Source organism: Panicum virgatum, chromosome 5K (assembly GCF_016808335.1).
Source record: "Panicum virgatum strain AP13 chromosome 5K, P.virgatum_v5, whole genome shotgun sequence".
NCBI lineage: Eukaryota > Viridiplantae > Streptophyta > Magnoliopsida > Poales > Poaceae > Panicum > Panicum virgatum.
Window position 1 is genome coordinate 17,923,966 of NC_053140.1, and position 20,718 is coordinate 17,944,683.

General features: G+C 46.8%; 1 protein-coding gene across 1 annotated transcript; it reads left to right on the forward strand.

The window, feature by feature from the left end:
- Nucleotides 1-18,052: 18,052 nt before the first annotated feature.
- LOC120706759 lies at nt 18,053-20,162 on the forward strand. The gene is made up of 2 exons (XM_039991473.1): nt 18,053-19,198; nt 19,791-20,162. The coding sequence occupies exons 1-2, from the start codon at nt 18,103-18,105 to the stop codon at nt 19,844-19,846; spliced, it is 1,152 nt and encodes a 383-aa protein (XP_039847407.1). The 5' UTR covers nt 18,053-18,102; the 3' UTR covers nt 19,847-20,162.
- The last annotated feature ends 556 nt before the right edge of the window (nt 20,163-20,718 follow it).

Sequence of the window (20,718 nt, forward strand, 5' to 3'; positions counted from 1 at the left end):
GTGCTCGCTTCTCTCTGCTGCCAGCTCTGCTCATCGGTTGAACCGACACTGTTCAAATCTGTGCGTCGGATCAACCGGTGAGTTATACCGTGCTGTGTCTTGCTGTTTCTCGCGCTGCTTTTCGGTGTTTGCTTCCACGCTGGATCTTGTTTGTTCCTAGGGCTTTCTTGTGTTGGTGTAGCTTCTCCATAACTACTCCACACTGTGCCTAGAACTCTAGGGTTGGGCGTGTACTTCGGGACTAAGCCGAGCTTTCAATTGCGAGAATTTTTAATCGGCTCCCATTCACCCCCTTCTGGTCGCCTTTTCGGTCCCTCAGTGATTGTTCTTGCTGGTGCACGTAGTCTGAGAGCATGGTGTGTTCTTTGCGTGTGCAAGTTAGTTGCTCTGTTGCCTGTGCTCCGTTGTAAAGTCTTTGCTTTCTCATTTAATTACTGCTCTGCCCAATTTCGGTCTGTAATTGTCATGTGCTTGCTACATTATTTGAATGCAGTTTGCTTTTACTGTTACTGGCCTCATAGTTAGGTTTAATACATCTTCTTTGTACTTAGGATATTGTTGTTATGCAGTGATCTTTTCTTGGGGGGTTGTCACTCATTTTATTCTGCCTTCAAATTGCTCCTGCTGTTGGACTTTACTTCAGTTGCGATCCTCACTTGCTAAATTGCCTCAGTATTGTTTCTTTTTTCCAGTGCATTTATTCCTCTGTGTGGGTTGCATAGCTGTCTTGAGTTCTATTCCGATGCCTTCTAGAAGGCCAAAAAAGGCTGGGTCACCCGCGTCCGCATCGTCTTCTATGTCAGCCCGATCTTCTTTGTCTGTTCGCCGTGTGCGTGGTAGAGGTCCAGCGAGCTGTCATGACCGTCATGTGCGTACAGGTCTTATTGTAGGTCACCCAGCTGCATTTTTAAGTGCAGGTCTGTGGTTTTTTAAGGATCATTTTTGCTCAGTATGGCTCATTCTATGCTCGGTTGCTCCATTTTTGTCTCCCTGCCCGATGTTTGCTGTTGTTGGGTTGCTCACCTCTGTCAATGTGTATGGTTGTTCTTATTTCCCTTCCTGCTCTATCAGGCGCAGCCTCTACGGCTGTTCCTTCATGAGGCATCATCGTCAGTTAGTGCCTCTCCTCTCTGCTATACAATTCTCAGTCATATAAAATTTCGATCCTTTATTCAGTCCAGCTATGGTCATGCTGTTAATATAGGAGACCATTACTATCCGTTGGTCCCGCGTGTTGACTCAAACAAGAATCGTGCTAAAAGAATGTGCTATAATAGAATCAAGGCGGCAGCGAGGCAAGGTCCGTGCCTTTCCTCATTGGCTGCGTGTTTTATTTGTTCTTCATTTAATGTTTGCAATGCCACCCACTATTATTTGTAGATCGTCTTTATCGTGCTCCTTTTGTTGAGCCTGTATTCTCATTTCCTAAGGAGTACATTGATATGCTGAAAGGTGCGTTTGTAGATGATTTTGTGCAGTTAGGTAATATTCCACTATTGTTTTTTTGGCCATATTTGCATTGTCGCGTTCTTTGGTGTCTCTGCAGCTAGGTATTCTGAACGTCTTATTATGGCGGCCCTGATTATGTGTGCCAATACTGCTTTGCTGTTTTCTAGTTTATTAGATTTGCAAAACTAATATAGCACCGTCGCATGCTCATGCCAATTAGGCTCAAGTTAATTTACCACGGACTGGTAAAAACAATATTAATAATGACATTGCCTAACATTCCAGGTATGTAAAAGTAAAGATGTCCAAATGAATTAATTAAATTTGTAATTACTTGTAGACGATGTTACTTAATCTATAAAATCTATAAAGTTAGTCCCCACTAATAGTCATTTAATTTGATTTCTCTGCAACCATGTTAAGCCACATCATCTCAATTAGTATTGTCCATTGGATCTCAGCAACTAGCATAATCTCTACCGTCCATACAAAAGATGCATCATTAATAGATGAATATGAAACATTTACTCTGTCATGCATCAGGGGCACTTTGTTGGGCACTATCGCTGAGCATTAAGGGGCACTTTGTTGGCCACTACCGTTGAGCACTAAGTCTCTTAGAGTCTCCACCATCAGGGGCACTTTGGTGGGCACTACCGCTGAGCATTAAGGGGCGCTTTGTTGGCCACTACCGTTGAGTACTAAGTCTCTTAGTCTCCACCATACGATCAAGAGGCTGACTATACATCTCCCTGAGCTTGCACATGTATACATATACATTAGCCTATGCCGGGGGCGCCACAGAGCTCCAGCGTCGACTCCATCTCTATCCCGTGGTGCGTGTGTAGCTTCCGCTGTCGGACGCCACATTGTAGGCGGCGAACGCAACGTGACCATTGGCCAAGAACTGGCGGAGAATCTTGGCACCACGCTGCTGGCCTATATATGCAAGCTGGAAGATGAGGTTCATGTTGCTGGTGGTCTTTTTTTTCTTCACTACAAGATTTATTATTTTGCTTTGACTTTGCTAATCTTAGTCCCACGAAGTTTCTTATCTTTTCCCTCATAAAGAAACAAAAATCACGCTAATTTGTAGGTGGATTACCATACTAGCATCATATCTGAGTTCAAGAAATGATGATGCTCTCAACTAACAACACGTAAGTTGAACAAAAGGTGTAAAAAACATTCTCTTTTGCTTCTGTGACGCAGAAAATAAAAGCATCCAAAATAGAGAATGCGTTACACCAACTTTCGATGAGAGGATTCCAGTGGTCAATTAGTGACAAGTTTTTGCTATTCAAAAATCCACCATTTCATATATTTCAATAAATCTTGATCAATATAACACTACATGCTCTCCATTGTGTTTTATCTAATTTTTATATCTTTTGGTCATAGTTTATTAAAAAATTCACTCCCGCAGCAACGCGCAGGGAATCACCTAGTTTTAGGAGTATTAGGTGCTGACAAATTTTGATGTGCATCCACATCCTAGGTTAGCTCAGTTTTGATGACGATGATAATAGGTAGTTATTAGGCTGCCATGTTACCAATAGCATGGCTCTTAAGGTAACCTCGGTGGTGGGACGCGGAGAGTTTTGGGGATGCGATACTTTCCTTGCCTTGGTCGCCGCCCTATGCCAGCGCGTTTTGGAGGCCGGCGGCGGCGAGGTTTCGAGCTCCATGCCGAAGCTAGTAAAAGACGGCGGGATAGCGCTCGGGAAGGATTTATATCGGCCAGTTCCGGAGAACCAGATGCGTCGTTATCCGACATCATTAGTCGAGCCTGTTTAAAGTAGTTGTACGAAGTTGACGCGGTAAGAGATTCGCAGTGGAGTCCTGCAAACTGAATGGCGACCGAGTTGATGGTAAAGACAACATTGTTCTGAGTGAGCAATCGCGTAGAGACGCTCCTCAGAAATCTGATTGCCCCGCTATCCTGAGTAGGATCTTGTAGAGGCAACAACACGGAGGCACCTGCTCTCGCCGGAGGTGTGAGCACACGTCGCGTAGAGACGCTCCCCAGAAATCTGATTGCCCCCACTACGGGACTGTGCGTGTTTACCGTGTGCCAGGGGCACACGGCAAAGGCCGATTTACACTCGGCAAAGTGTTTGCCGAGCGTAACACACGGCAAACAGCTCACGGCATACAACGGCCAGCAAAGAGCTTGTTTGCCGTGTGCTATATTTCGGGCACACGGCAAACATTTTGCCGAGTGCTTTTCTAGGCCCACAGCAAAATAAAGTATGATGCTCGGAACCCCGTTAAAAAGGGCGTTTGCCGTGTGCCGTAACGGCGTGGCACACGGCAAACAAGCGGCTATTTGCCGTGTGCCACACCCCTGGCACACGACAAACAATGGCACCTTTGCCGTGTGCCAGGGCAATGCACACGGCAAAAAATGGCACCTTTGTAGTGTGCCCTGGCCCTGGCACACGGCAAAGGTGCCTTTCAGGCTGTTTTTTTATTAATGGCGTATATATTACCATAATCAAATATACAATGCATATACAGTTCATATATACGTCGATACAAATCTAGATAATATTCGATACAAATCCATACAATACTCGAATCAAATCCATACAATAGTTGATACAAATCCATACAATAGTAGATACAACTCCATACAACAGTCGATACAATACCACAGTCCAAATGCAGAGATGCATATAGTCGATAGTCCATACAATATATAGTCCATACACTAGTCGAAGTGCAATCCAAAGCTCATGCTACTCACGGGGCAGACAACGGCGGCGGCGGCGGCACCGACCACGGCGGAGGCTGCGAGTAGCGCTGCGCGAAAGCCATCCACATTGCTGCGGCATTCTGCTAAGGCGACATTTCTTGATTGACTGGCCCATCATTGAACGCCGCCGACCCACGCTGCACATAAATAATTATTGAACATATTATATGTGTTAGCCAAGATATTATTGAAGATATTTGAGTTAGGATATGTGGCTGGTTAAAAGAGGTATTCAAAGTTCAATTTTAATTTAAGCTAGGTTACTTAGCTATGTTATCCCAAAGTAATCAATGCAACTCACTAAGATTTAATTTAGCTCTTTAGCTCTATGTCATGCTAATTCCTAAGTCTGTAGCTATAAGTCATGCTAGAGTTTGCTATCATTCGAATTGCAAAATCACTATGATAAATGAAACTAGAAGAATGTGAAGTCACTCACAGGAGTAGGAGTAGCTCCACGATAAGGAAGAGGAGACGGAGTGAATGGCGTCGGTGAAAGACCCATCATCGAGCCCATAGTCTGCATGTACTGAAGAGCCTGATCCAGTTTCTGGCGGTCGGCCTCCTGTGCTTGTTAAAACTCTCGCTGCATCATCTCCCGCTCGGCCTGCCACTTCGCCTCCTGCTCCTCCTGCTGTGCTTGGAGCTGTGTTTGGAACTCAGCTTGCATTTGGGCCTAAAATATGTTATTAAATGGTTAGAATTCAAAACAAACATCTTTAACAATCAAGGAAAGACGAATGAAACAGAAATAACCTTCAGTTCCGCCAACTGCAACTCCGTAGTGCTTGGCCGTGGGCGTATGGCGGGGCTTGAGCTGGTGCTCCTAGCTCGAATCTGTGTGAGTGGGAGTACTGGCCGTGTCGATTACGCTGTCGCCAATCCAGTACCGGCCATGCTTCTTGCCTCCTCCCACCCTCATGACGATTTCTCCATCAATGGGCGTCGTGCTTGGATCGAACTCCGGCCCATGGACCTCCGTTGCCATCGAGTTGTATTCACTGAGGCGGCTGTGGACGGTCGCATTGCTGTACGCTTCTGGAGGGGCATTAGGGTTGTAGGTGACATTGGATGTCGCCTTCCCCATATGGGCCAAAGCCCACGCCTTGATCGGGGGGCAAGGCTCGCCTCCATGTGACGCCGACTATGAAAAAAGAAAGATGATTACAAATTGTGTACGATTGAGTGTTAAAATGAAGAAATGAATTCACGTACCCATCTAGCCGTGTACTGTCGTAGGTGACTGTTGCCCTGATGGTGCGGTACACCTGGCATCATCAAATGCCACTGCCGGCAAGACTCGTGCATCTCCACCCAACCTTCCGCATACCACCTGTCGATTATCATGTCCCAGCACTGTTCATTCCCGGCTAACCACCAAGGAATCACCTGCAGGTCATACATGACATATAAGAAGTTCAACTGTAGCGTACTTCATTTTAGTAAAATTTAATATTAATAATATTGTATATTTACCCTCATATATTGTTCCCGAGTCAGCCTGAGGTTTCGCACAGCCCCTTTGTTGGTCTTCACTTTTTCGATGCGACGTTTGTAATCACAGTTGGCCTGTATGCGTGCCTCGTAGAGCATATCCGCCACCAGCTTGTGACATGCCGTGTTTACCACCTTGCGTGCCACGGTCATCATTCCCTCCTCGCACCTGTAGAAATCCTGCACATGATGATGAACGAAGCCATTATATCAAGAATGTCCAATTAATGAGATTCTGGACAATTATAACGCATACAAGACTTGCCCACAGTTCCTGCAATACCCGATCTGCCTTGCTCGCAAAGCACCTGCCTTCCTGGTCCGGTCTATCGATGGCTTGGATGTAGTGCTCCCAAGCCGACGCCGGCTGAAGACGGCCGTCAATCTCGATGCATCTAGGGTAGTGGTCCTTGCAAAGCAGGCCCAGAATGCCATTGGGGATGCATTTGTGAACACCTGGAACGACGATTACAAAGTTCCTGCCAAAAATATTTGTGTAAAATTGGAATTGAAATATATAAGTACGAAATGTAATGAAATAGGCTAAAGTTACTTACCTTTTACTGTCCGGCCGAATAATCGGTCGTTGCTCGAGCGGTATAGGTCGGTTCGGGAGACGAGCGGGGCCTCGCATCCAGACGGCAGGTATGTCTCCTGCCACTCTCCCTGGTCATCGTCCTCCTCACTAGAGGCCTCCTCCTCCTCCTCCTGGTCCTCCTCCTCCTCCTCCTCCTGGTCCTCCTCCTCCTGTTGCTGCGGTGGCTCCTCCTTGTCCTCAGGGGAGGGTGACCTCGCGCAAGGCCCCCTCGTCCTCCTGCTGCTCCTCCTCATCGTCCGTGATGTGCCAGCATCCTCATCTGGTGGAGGCACCGACGAACTTTCCTCACCCCTCCTCCTCCTCGTCCTCCCTCCAGCCGTCTGGGAGGACTCACCTGTCCCAGCAACTCTGCGCAGCACGGCCTCCAACAACTGCATCATACCTCAGCCGCGTCCCATCATCTTTGATCTATCACCTGAAATTAAAAGGGGGCAAACCAATCAGAACAATAATTAGAAATTAATTAATGCAAGTAGTAAAAAAATAAACATAATCTGAACTTGTATTACAAATTAATTATTGCAAGTAGTAAAAAACAAACATAATTAGAACAAGTGAAAAACTGATATATTTGTTACAAATACAGATCTTACATGTATTAAAAATACTCTTCAAGATCGGGATTAGCTGGATCGTAAGTCTCATCATCGCTATCACGTCCGTCGATATCATCAACGGCGTGCTCCAAAGGAGGAACGCTTTCATCATCACTGTCATTGCCTAAACGTAATCGCTCAAGTAATTCCAAGTCCTTCGCATTATGAACCTCATCCCCGGCATCCTCGTGAACAAAACTTTCATTGTCTACTTCCATTCTGATTGCTTCGGTTAAATCTATTTGGAAACTCCCTTATAATCCATCTTCTTGAAAGAACTCTCCTGCATATGTGTTTGGGTCTATGTTGTAATCTTCTTTGTTCGGGACATGTAGTTTACCGTGAGGGGACAACTTATACACAACATCCCAACCCTTGAGACGATTGTCGGTTTGGCACGGGTATGATAGATAATAAACTTGTGTCGCCTGTTGAGCTACAACATACACATCGTCTCCTGGGTACACGGATGACCGCTGAATTTCGACTAGCCCAATATTCGGGGTACGTCTCACAGCTTGAGGATCAAACCAATGACATTTGAATATGACAAGTTTCATAGGTACGGACCCATGAAACGATAGTTCATATATTTCTTCAAGTGTTCGGTAGTACTCGAGCCCATTATCTCCTGGCGTGAAAACTCCGGTATTTGTTGTTCTTCGATTGGGCCGAATCTGCTCGTGCTTTGTTGTATGAAAGCGATATCCATTCACGTCATAAGCTCCAAACGACTTGACCCTATAGGCAAAGCCATTGGCAACCTGCCGCAACTTGGCACTCATAGTGAAGGGGTTGCTGAGCCGCAGCCAACATATCATAGTACGCCTTCGCGGTTGCCTCTGACTCCTCCTCCTCCTCCCTACGTCCTTCATCAAAGTGTGCTTCATGAAAGTCATCTAACATGTCTGCAACCCCGGCATCAGCGTCATGTTCTTCGATGCGTTGCCTAACGACCTCGTCTCTCATACGATTGGCTTTGCCATGGTAGGTCCACCGGGTGTAGTCTCTCTTAAATCCATAATTGCAAAGATGATTCGTCATGATTTCGCGTGTTTGTCGACGCGTGCTCCCACATTTGTTGCACGGACACCAGGTGGTATTGCCTCTTTTGAGCTTTGCAAATGCTCCGTCCAAGAAAGCCTCGGTCTTGTCAATCCACTCCCCGGACAACTGACCCCCACATTTCCATCCAGTATACATCCACGCACGGTCATCCATCCTCTATCATATCAATGAGTAATATAATATAAAAGATCATCCTTGCATCTACACGATGTCTACCATTTCTAATAGGTTAAGATATGTCCTAATCCCACCCGAGAGGATGCGTAGCTGGGGTTGGTTCTCACGCTCTACACCTATCCGGGGCAGAATTTTGGCAGCACCTCCCCGCTGTTCTCCAAATACACGTCCCGAAAAAAGAGATTGTGTATCCGGAGAACAACGAGGAGATGATGCCGAGACTCCGTCTCCGATCGGTGTAGACCATGAAAACTAATCCCATCTACGCACCCTATCGGGCTGTCCAAAAAACGTGGACAATTCGAAACAGACACGGTCATACATATGCAAAGATCTACATATTGCCAACCGTATCTCCTTCGAACGGGAGATGCCTAACTCGGTTACGTCCTATACAAACATGATCTCGAAAGGGGCCGGTGGCGGTGCTTACCATTTGTCGTCGGTGTAGGCATCGCCGGAATGGTGTGGGCACGCGGTTGGAGTCGTCTCCGGCTTGTCGGACTGGTGTGGGTTTAGGGTCTCGTGGCAATCGCAGGGCTGGACACGGGCAATGAAACTGTAAGAGATGAACACATCCATTGGTCAAATAGCATGACATGAAAACTTGTAAATATAAACCTGAAAAACATCTATTGGCTAATAATTCACTAAGCACCTCAAAACAACAATTACACTAACCCTTTTCAAAATATGTGAGCAATTATTTAAATTGTGTTAGCTAAGATCAGCGGAGATGCATTCATAAAAGATGCTATCTTCTAAATCATTTGCTCTAGTTAACCACACAATGTCGCGACTAATTGTTTCAAATGCTCCAAGTAAATTAAGCAATGACCTCACTGCGGCGGGGACGCGGCGCGGATAGTCGTGGTCGAGGCGCGCTGGCGTGGACGAGGTGGGGCCGGGTGACGGAGCTGCAAGCGCCGGCGTGGTGGAGCCGGACGGCGGCGCCTGGCGGCTGGCGGCGCGGCGAGCGTGCCTCACGGCGGGGTACAGACCGCCGGGGGGGCGGGCTGGCGCCCCTCCCCGAAGAACGCCGACGGGTGGGGCGGGGCGCCGTGCCTCCAGGCCGCCGGGTGGTGGCAGGGCTGCGGCGCCGGCGTGGTGGAGGCGCGACCGCGGCGTGCCGGCGTGGTGGAGAGCGGGGCCGGGTGGCTGCGAGCCGCGGCACGGCGGGCGTGCGGGCGAGTGGCGGTGCGGCGGGCAAGCGACGGCCGTGCGGGCGGCGGCGCGGTGGGCGTGCGGGCGGGTGGCGGCGCGCCGAGCGGGCGTGGGGCTGTGGGGTGAGCGCGCGTGTGTGTAGAGGGCCGGCCGGTTTGGCTAAGTGTGGGTGCCGCCTGTTTGCCGTGCACCATGATCCAGGGCACACAGCAAAGGCAATGTTTGTTGTGTGCCCAGATCCAAGGCACACGGCAAATAGTGCCTTTGCCGTGTGTCCTGGCCCCAGGCACACGGCAAACCTTTTTCTGCAATTTTTTTTACTGAGCTAATTGCATTTTAAAAATTATTTCATGACATTTTATTGAATGAGCATTGAAAACACATTGCCCAATACACTGAACAACTCATGTTTTACGATTCTAAACAAAAAATTCTATTATTTCATGTGTTTCAAATTGTATAAACCAAATCGTTTCCCGTGTGTGTGTTTAATCAAAACTGATTTAACAAACTTTAGTGTCTTTTTTGTCAAATTGCATAAATATTACATGTTTGATGATTATTTTCAAAAAAACATTGTTTCATGTGGTCATAGCTTAATTTTAATGTACTATACGTTGATATGGTTTAACTGCAAAAAGAATTTAAAATTCAGAAATGGATCCAAAAAATGACCAAATTTTGGCATTAAGGAATCTAAGTACGATATTGCATATAGAAAATTTTTTAATGTGAAAATCCATCTCAACCATCAGTTTGACTTGAAATATGAACGATCATGTTTAAACAACTATGGATCTTCTCCACACATGCTTCGCGTTAGTAAGGAGTGTACATCAAACATGCGAGAAATCTACTAAATTTTTTACCATAGCCTAAGCACAGAAAATTATTCTATCATGAAATTTTTTATGATTTCCGGACTTCATATGCTATTTATAAAATTTTAAAATGATTTGGCCTCATGTTACCGATCAAGGTTCGGGACAAGGGTAGTCGATATTGCCTCTGATTTCATGGATACGGCCTCAGATTGGACTCAACAACAAGAATATGATTTTTCGATGAATTTTTCTACGTTGCTGAAGTCACTAGCAGTACAAATAAGACTTAAATCTAAGAAAAGTGGTTAATGAATTTAAATAATTAAATATAGCAAAGAGAATTGGAAAATACCAAATGTTAACATCAAGGTCCATGCACAATAAGTGTATTTCTGAATAATTTGGGAGTGCTAATTTCACATTTTTATCAATATTTTGCCGTGTGCTACGGCCAAGGCACACGGTAAACAAATAAAACACACGGCAAATGTGTTTGTTTGCCGAGTGCCCAGGGACGGCACACGGCAAAAAAAATTTCCGTTATGTGTTTCAAATGTTTGCCGAGTGTTTAGGGTTTGCCGTGGGTTTGATCCGTAAGCACACGGCAAATATGGGACAGGTGTAACGGGATTCAAAATTTTGCCGAGTGTTTGAAGTTTGACGTGTGTCTTTTTTATCGACACACGGCAAAAGTGTTGTTCGCCGTGTGCCCCTTGTTTGCCGTGTTCTAAATCCAAGGCACACGGCCAGAGTATTGTTTGCCGTGTGCCCGACATTGGACACACGGCAAATTTTCTGTCTCACGGCATATGTTATGTTTCCCGTAGTGCCCGCTATCTCAAGAAGGATCGATCTTGCAAAGGCAACGGTACGGAGGCAGCTGCTCTCGCCGGAGGTATGCGCGCAACGCCAGCTATGGAGATGCGAGAGATCAGCAATCAGTAGAAGAGTATTTGGTGTTGTTCCGTGAGGCAACGAGAAAGGGGATGCACTTGAGCCTGTGATGGAAACATCTCGTATGGAAATAATCAATCATTAATTACTTTCCATGGCTGCAAAACCTTCCTTCCACCTGCTCATCGCATCGTGCACGGCACGACACGTCTCGTCTCGCCCATGGCTCGGTGAGTGAGCGAGCGCGTGTGTGGCTCGTCAATCTCTCTTTACAGTTTCACAAGGAGTGTACCCGTGGTCCACTTTTTAAGTCATTAAGATTCTCTTTAACTGCCCATACCGGAATAACCATAATATCTATTAACATTTTAAAGGTAGGTTTTAATTTTTGAGGGACTGAAAAGGCGACCAGAGGGGGGTGAATGGGAGCCTTTAAAAATTCTCGATGAGAAAAATGTCTATGTCCCGAATTCAAACCCTACACACCTCTCTTCTAACCGCCAAGGTGAGACAGGCCAACTCGCGACGAGCTCACCTAAGAACGGTTTGGTAAAACTCGACGCAAAGCGGAAATACGCAAAAAGCTATCTGCTTGACACAACACAAAGCGGAAGTGACAATTACCAAGTGCCCGCAAAAGCTTTCACTTAACCAAGAATTAAAACTTGTCTGAAATGCAAGCAAATCCACAGAGATAGTTCAGCTCATTAATCATCCAAATAAATAATTGATGAGTGTAGAACGAAAGTGAACAAAAGCAGTATGCCTTACTAGTTCCAAAACAAACACTTCTACAGAGCAGACATATAGCATGCACACCGAGAGAGAATTATGCTTTGGTGCTCAGGAATCATGCCAAGCTTAAGTGAATATCTAATTCAGCAAGGAATGATTGCCTAACCATTCTTACTGTAGCATGAAAGCAACATTTCACATTTGAAAGAACCAATCAAAAGTGAGCACAGCAAGCATGCATGCAAACCTCGCTGAGCTTGGGAGTTGGGTCTGAGTGCGTGTGGACACCTTGCCGTGCAGACCTGCTCCTTCTCCTGGGTCGCTTTGGCGTGCGCCTTGCAGCTGTCCGCTGGTGCAGCAATTCGTCGAGCACTGTGCGGGCATGAAGCTCAGCTGACCAAACCTGTGTTTCAGCGCCCCGCCTTGATCCGCTGCAGTGCTGGCCTGCAGTGCTGCTGTGCCTCCGTGCGATGGCCTCTGGCTGGACCCGCTGCTCTTGCTGCTGCGGACGCAGCGATGCCTTGCCACGCGAGCCTACTGCAGCCGCCGCAGCAAGCGCCTGCCGGTGCCGCCGCGCCGTGCGTGGGGCCGCCGCCCGAGCGAGCGCCGCGCACGCCCTCTCCCCTGCTGCTGGGATGCCGCGCCCAGGGGCACCGCGAGCCTGGCGCTACTTGTTGCTCAGTGCTCCCCGACCTGCATGCGCAAGAACAGAGAAAGGGACCAAATCCAAAACGAGCCAGCGAAATGAATCAAAATCGACCGCTCCGAGGTCAAGAGGAGGGAAGGGCCTCCATTCCCAGCGAATTCATGGTACAAGGTCTCAAATTCCCATCACAAAATCCTAACCCTAGGGGAGAAGAGGAAGGAAGGGGAAGAACCAGGAGGTGGCGACGAGGAGAGCCTGGAAAGGTGAAAAAGAGAGAGGGAGAGTTGGGAGGGAGAGAGATATTTATCCCCCACTAACTCTAGACTAAAAGACTAAACTACCCCTATACTCTATTAGACACTAGAAAGCCCGTAGGGGCAAAACCGGAAAAAGATACAAGGACTCATCCGACGGTCGAGGTTCTTTTTTGGGGGGTCCGCGAAACCCGGGTAGATGTCCGGTTTTGAGAAAACCGCCAAAACTCCACGCGCGGGAAGATTCCCGCCTCCACGCCGTGGCCCTAGACGCTGTTCCCGCCTCGGCCTTCTGACGGCCCTAGACGCCGCCCGACGCCCGTCACCTCCTCGCCCGCAGCAAGGCCCTAGACGCCGTCGACGCCCGTCGCCTCCGTCAGTCCCGAGACCGACGCCCGTGCCTCCATGACTTGGCATCTTCAACCGCCGTCCGCCTCCTTGGTTTTGTGGTGCAAACCAAGAAACCCGCTTTCCGTCGCCGCTTGCACCCTCGATCCAGGAGTGGACGCCACAGCTGCCGCCCGGTCCGAGCTCCGGTCCCGATTGTCCTTCACCGGCGTCCACCGCACGGTCCATCGGCCACAGCACCTCCACGGCAGCTCCCCGTCGACACTCGACGCCCGTGTACCTGCAATCCAAAGACCAAGCGCACGATCACACCGCACGGTTGACAATTCACTCATCACAAGCAGGATAGAGTACTCAACATTCCTCAATCTCCCCCTTGATGAGTGCATTGTCAACACACCACCTGAAAGCAGAGAAGTGATCAAAAGAGAAGCAAGAAAACGAAGAACTCAAGCAAGTGACAGAAAAGCTCTGAAAATCTAGAATAGTCACTTACTCAAGCAGAGATCGATCCCCTAAGACAAGGGCAACGGCTCGACGCAATCGATTAAAAGCCAAAACATGACTCCTCAAAGACAGAGGTAACGCTCGACGCAGTCATGCAAGAAGCAGAGGGAAAACGAGGAAAACCAGGAGCCAAAACCAAAGCAGAAACTCCCCAAGCAAAATTTTTCCCTCTCACAAGTGCAACTCTCCCAAAATGATGCACTCACAAAGCCCTGTGCACAACAAGTTTTTCAAAAAATCAAACAAGTCTCCCCCTTGTTCGATCACTTCTCTCAAAATTCTCCCCCTTGTTGGCACATGCACACATCAAGCCTAAAAAGACCTAAAGCTCCCCCTGAAGCAGATACTCCCCCTGAACAGATGCTATGCAATGAATGCAATGCAGGAGGTGTAAGTGAAAGCATTCAGGGATACAAGGATATGAGCAACATCTAGTCACAAGCATGTGTGCATCCATAAACAAGACCTGCATCTAGCTCAACAGGGTATATCAAATCAGTCTAGGGCTAGGCAAGTTCAGTTTTAGGAGAAATAAAAGCATCACCCATGATCTAGCACTAACAAGTAGGGAATGAAAAGCAGTGCTACTCATACTCATACAGGTGAGCCAAAACAGCCAAAACAAGTTGCCAACATTTATTTTTCAATCAAATTTATAGCAAGCAATTCTTAGTGCCAGGGGTTGAAAGTTTGTCATGCTTTACTTAGCAACGAGACCAAGCCTATGCCAAAAGACAATCAGAAGCTTAAGGCACTCATTTCAGTCATGCACAGCCTTGCCCGGGTTCTCACAAGTGCAAAGTGTGAGCCGTCCCGAAAGCTCGATCAGTGCGACAAGAAATCCCACCTGGATCTTTTCCATCCATTTCCAGAACAGTTCAAGCAATTTTATCAGATTTAGTTCATTTCAACTATGAATTGCTGAACGAAAGGCCACACTAGCATGAATAAGATAGCAAAGCATGTCAACACGCCCTAACATGCTAGTAGCCAAGACAGGGTGATCATGTTTTCAGATTTTCAAATCAAAATAGCTTAACTCAGATGATGTCATATACACAGTGGAGCAAGCTATACATGATCAAGTTTATCAACTCACACTAGCAGGCACTAGAAGATCATAGCAATGTATACAAGAATGCTAGTGCAAGTGAGACAATGCAAAATGCAAACATGTACAATGCATATGCACAATGCAACTACCAAACCTAGAAAACAAAGAAAAGCAAATAAAATCTACAAAGCTAACCAAAGAAAAATCAGCAATCAAAAGGGGTAACAAACCCCAAGCTCCCCTCGCAAGCGAGCAAAGGTGTCCTGCTCTAGTGGTTTGGTGAGGATATCTGCGGTTTGCCTCTCTGAAGGGACATGTATCAGGTCTATGTGTCCTCTCTCATGGTTGTCTCGCAGGAAATGGAATCGGATGTCTATGTGCTTGGTTCTGGAGTATAGGACAGGGTTCTTTGCAATGCTAATGGCTGACATGTTGTCTACAAAATAGGAACCCTACCGAAACTCAAGCCATAATCCTGCAAGGTTTGTTTCATCCAAAGTATCTGGGAGCAGCAGCTAGCAGCGGCAACATACTCAGCTTCTGTGGAAAAAAGCACTACGCTAGCCTGCTTGCGAGAGGACCAAGACACCAAAAATGTACCGAGAAATTGACAAGTGCCGGATGTCGACTTGCGATCCAAGCGACACCCACCGAAATCGGCATCAGAAAAACCCACCAAAACCAGAGAAGAATCCGCAGAATACCAAAGACCAAATTCAGGGGTGAATTTCAGATACCTAAAGATGCGTTTCACCACCTGCCTGTGGGAGGTGCGCGGCGAAGCCTGATACCGCGCGCAGAGGCAGACGCCGAACTGGATGTCCGGTCGCGTCGCCGTCAGGTACAGGAGAGAGCCGATCATGCTCCTGTACTCCTTCTGGTCCACCGCCTCGCCGTCCAAGTCCTCATCAAGCGCCGTAGATGTGCTGATCGGAGTCGGCTATGGAGACAAGTCACTCATGTCGAACTTCCGCAGCAATTCTCTAGTGTACTTGGCTTGATGGACAAAAGTGCCCTGAGGAGTTTGCTTGATCTGCAGCCCGAGGAAGAACTGCAACTCACCCATCATGCTCATCTCGAACTCCCTGGACATCTGCTCAGAAAACTTGGAGACAAGAGCGTGAGAAGAGCCACCAAAAATAATATCATCCACGTATATCTGAACTAAAAGAAAATCAGTGCCAGATCGCATGAGGAACAAAGTTTTATCAACACATCCCATTTTAAAGCCCTGAGTCAGCAAAAAGGTTTTCAATCTATCATACCAAGCTCTAGGTGCCTGTTTCAAACTATAAAGAGCTTTCTGAAGTTTGTAAACACGGTTTGGAAACTTGGGATTTTCGAAACCAGGGGGTTGCTTCACATAAACCTCTTCTTCGATAAAACCATTCAAGAAGACAGATTTAACATCCATTTGAAAAACCTTAAAACCCTTGGAAGCAGCAAATGCAAGAAAGATTCGAATAGCTTCCAAACGAGCAACATGGGCAAAAGTTTCCTCAAAATCAATACCCTCTTTTTGGCAAAACCCCTGGGCAACAAGACGAGCCTTGTTTCGAACAACCAAACCATCCTCACCCTGCTTGTTTTTGAAAACCCACTTCGTTCCGATGGGATTACAAGCAGGTGGAGGCTCGACTAAGACCCAAACTTGGTTTCTTTCAAAATTTTCAAGTTCCTCATGTATGGCATTGACCCAATTAGAATCAGAAAGAGCGTGTCCAATATCTTTGGGCTCAAAAGAGGCAACAAACACTGAATGAGCAAAGCCAGCGATACTTGTTACCTTGGACCTGGTGACTCGCTCGTTGAGATCACCTAGCATCTGTTGAGGTGGATGGCGACGCTGAATATGTCGCGGTGCTTCCCGTGTCGAAGTCGCCTCCTCCTCAACCAAAGCTGATGCCTCCTCAGGTGCAGCTGGTGTAGCCTGAGTCACCTCCTCAAACAGCCCCCGGGAAGTAGACGTAGTCGGGTCGGGGCCGTCGTCATCGTCCGAGCTCGTAGCAGAGATAGCTGGGTCCACAGCACGCGTGGTAGCCTCAGCCTCGCCATCTGCAGCTTCTTCCTCCTCATCTTCAAAGATGGAGGTGCCGAGCTCATCATCTCCTGCAACTTCAAAGACAGAAGAATTGCACGGTGCAGTCTCGTCGAAAGTGACTTCACAAGTCTCTCTGACGATGTTAGTATCAATAATCAGCACACGGTACGCTCTAGAATGAGAAGCATAACCGAGAAAAATAACGTCAGATGAGCGAGACTCAAATTTATCAAGATTTCCATCTTTCAGCACAAAGCACCGGCAATCGAAAACTCTGAGATGGTCAACACGGGGCTGGCGTCCAAACCGCAACTCATAAGAAGTCCTGTGCATGAAAGCACGCAAGAAAATGCGGTATTTTTGTTGTAATAAATAATGGACCAAGCCCAAATATTCTAACACATGGGATGGCGAAAGGCTTCGGATTCCATCTTGCACTGTGAGTATTTTGTATGGGCATTGATACATACTTTTTAGGATATGAATCCTAATTGTTTTTTATGAAACTGTATGTATAATGTATGTACATAATGCTTATGAACCAGAACTAAGGAAGCGCTTCTTGGTGCACCTAAGAGAAACCAATATAAGCACAGCATACCTGAAGTTCTATGATATTATCTTAGACGTTACTATATTAGTCTCACAAATGGAAAAAGCATGAATTGCTATAGCATTTTCTATCTAGGTGATTTGTAAAAATTGTAGAAGTTGAAGTAAAGATATTCGGCATGTTGGATACCCTTTCTTTCCATTATCTTTAACATGTATTTTACTATTGAAACATGTGGCTTAGGCATGTTAGTATATGTTGTTATTCTTCTACAATCATAATTATGATTATTTTGTCTTCTTATAATAAGAATGATTGTTGTTTTGTTCAAATTATATGTGCCTGCAGAATGAATTGAAGAGCTTGTACTAGTGGAAAAATTTAGTTGCAACAATGAATGCCGAACCTGCACAAGAAAAACTATTGTTTTTGTTTTTGAAATGGAAACTCGATTGTTTTAGTTGGTGATATTTATCATTAGAGTCTCAATTAAGGAGAAGGGAAACAGATGAATTCTTTGGCGTGAGGAAAAGATAAACAGTAGAGACAGGGACTTGGATGTAATTTCTGTTTTAATCAGGGTCTTTGCTGTAAGATTGAGGTGTACTGTGCTGACGTTTGTTTTAATATAAGCTGCATCTCTTTCTCGCAAAAAAAAAGGAGTAACAAAGATATCTTCACTCTTTCTCTAGCTCAGCATTTTTCTTCTTAAATTAAAAAGAAAACTTTTGAGATAGGCAGTAGAATCATTTTGCCATGCCCAGCTATGCAAGCCCCATCCCTAGTCTCGCTTCCGGCCAGCCCCAGGCCGACCCCAACTGTCAGTGAGTCACCTGGTTGGGTTGGGCCTTGGGCCGAAGCATGTGAGAGCAGAATCCTCCTCAGATCGGCAGCCAGTCCTCCCCCTTCCTCCCCCTTCCCGTCGCTCGCGCCGCAACCAGCATGGCGCCGCCGCCGCCGCCGCCGCCGGCGGCGTTGATGATAGAGGAGCTCGTCGAGGAGGTCCTCATTCGCTTACCGCCCACCGAGCCCGCCAGCCTCGTCCGCGCCGCCGTCGTCTGCAAGCCCTGGTGCCGCCTCATCTCCGGCGCCTGCTTCCGCCGCCGGTTCCGCGAGTTCCACCGCGCGCCCCCCTTGCTGGGGCTCCTCTGCAGCAGCCTTTTCACCGGCAAGGACGCCGACATAGCCCGCTTCGTGCCCACGACTGCCTTCTGCTCGCCTCCCGCCTCCCGCCGCCACTGCCGCGCGATCGACGCCCGCCCCGGCCGAGTCCTCCTCCAATACTATTGGGGAGCCAACGTCCTCGTGGTCTGGGACCCCATCACCGGGGACCATCAGGAGATCCCAGGCCCCAATCAGCCGGGGCACACGTTCAGCTGGACCGCGGCAATCCTCTGCGCCGGCGCCGCCACCGCCGGTACCTGCGACCATCTTGATTGCTACCGCGGGCCATTTCTCGTCGTCTTTATGGGCTTCTGCAGCGAGAGGGCGTTCATCTGCACCTACTCATCAGATGCCGGTACATGGAGTGACAAGATCTACACTGATCAACCCGAGGAATTTGTCATTTCGGCGTCCAAGGCGCTCGTGGGGAATGTACTCTATTTTGAGTTTAAGAAGTCAGGCACAGCTCTCAGGTATGATTTGGAACTGCATGAAATGTCTGTGATGGGGCTACCACCTACACACTCCACTGGGTATGGTGGTGCTGTGCTCTTTGCTACGGAGGACGGTGCCCTCGGATTTGCCACCGTACGTGAATTCAAACTCTACATGTGGTCGAGGAAGGATGGTCATGGTACTCAAGTAGATGCTGGATGGACACAAAGCAGGGTCATTGAGCTTGAAACGCTGCTCCGTAGTAACAGCATCTCGGCCTCACCTGCTGTGGTTGGAGTCACGGATGGGATCGGTGTCATTATCTTAAGGAGAAATGAGCTGCTATTCACAATTGATCTAAAGAGCTGTGAGGTGAAGAAGTTATCCAAGGACAGATTCATGTACAACGCTCTTCCATACATGAGCTTCTACACTCCAGGTACATCTTTCCTTAGTTTTTGGTTTTTCTGATATTCAGGATGAGTAGTGATATTCTAGTTACTAACCTGAAATATGGATGATATGCTCAAGAATAATGGGTTTATATAAGTACAATGCTGGAATCTCATCTGGCATCTGGTTGATCCTACCTAAATCACTTTGTAGTCCTTGAAATTTGTTAGATGCAATTAGGTATTTAGTCATCTGCTATGATAGGCTCCAATTGTAGGTTCCTAACAACTTAGAGTCAGCCTGGAAGGTATGCAGTGTGAGATAATTAAAAGTCATTACTTCGATCAAATTCTACACTCCAGAAATCTCATATCTATGTTCGATCCTGTTCATCCATCTGCTCGGATCTGTCAGTGTGACTGAATGCCCACAAATAGATACTGATATCAGTGATAAACTGATGGATGTGTTTGTCTTGAACTTGAGTCCATCGTCCCTTAACGAGTTTGTACTAGTGTTGATGTTTCTTGCTGTTGCTGTGAATTTCTGCTGTTTAGTTGGTGAGAAACAAGTGTTTATCAAGGGCAGGTTTGATTCCATAGTCAACTAATGTTCTCAAAATTTGTAAATTTCTGCAGCACTAGGAGCAGCTTGTACTGGTGAGGGATCAAGCACCGGTTCCGCGGGCGCATGAAAAGCTTAAGGTCCTCATGTGGGAGCTTCTCGGTCAAGGGAAAACTGGGTAATAGCAATTGTCAACAGCACGCGAGCTATGGTGTGACAGCACTTTTAGCATGCTCTTGGACTTAACTTGTTGGCCTTCAGTGTTTCAGCTGTAGTTTGTTATTAACGTTTTACCTTGATTGTTGGTTTCGAGTTATACCAGCTCTGTATGTAAGCTCTTAACATTTTACTGCCCTATTTGGTCCGTGACTAAATGTTAAATGTTCTTCAGTATTTCTGCTTGCAATGATAGCTTGGAATGTGCATATTATTCTTTCTAAAAAAAAGCTAGGCACAAGAAATTGAAGATTACAAAATTAGTACATTGTAATTTATATACTTATGTTATTCCGCATAATTCATCATCTTATGGCATGTATAACTGAAGTCAGATTTTTTTTTTAATTTGCTGCAATATCTGAAGTTAGATACCCTGATTTTGAATCAGCATGCATGGTCCTGGACCTGTGTTCCTGTCTGAATGGGACAAGACTCTGTAGGCAGGTGTTGATATTGGATCATGGTTTGTCTTACTCATCGAATATGGTCAGGAAGCATGGACACTGTTCATGGTTTCCACTTTGAGTTGCTGAAGTTTAATTTCTGTGCATGCTCAGCAGAGCCTCATGGGAATGAAGTTGGTTGTGCTGAACTGAACATGAGCACATTTCCTTCCTGAAAAATGACTCTGGTTCGGGTTCAGCAAACAAGCATTGCAAGTTAAGATTCACCCTTTTCAGAGCAGTTACGGCCGGTGATGATGAATCAAGCTATGCCACTCAGTATGGTGTAGTCGTTAGCGAAGGTCTGCTTAACGCGTAATACATAGAAATCTCATTCATC

Coding starts and splice junctions, on each gene's coding strand:
- LOC120706759 (XM_039991473.1), top strand. CDS start 18,103: ATGGCGCCGCCGCCGCCGCCGCCGCCGGCGGCGTTGATGATAGAGGAG. Junction 19,199..19,790: donor CATGAGCTTCTACACTCCAG/GTACATCTTTCC, acceptor AAATTTCTGCAG/CACTAGGAGCAGCTTGTACT.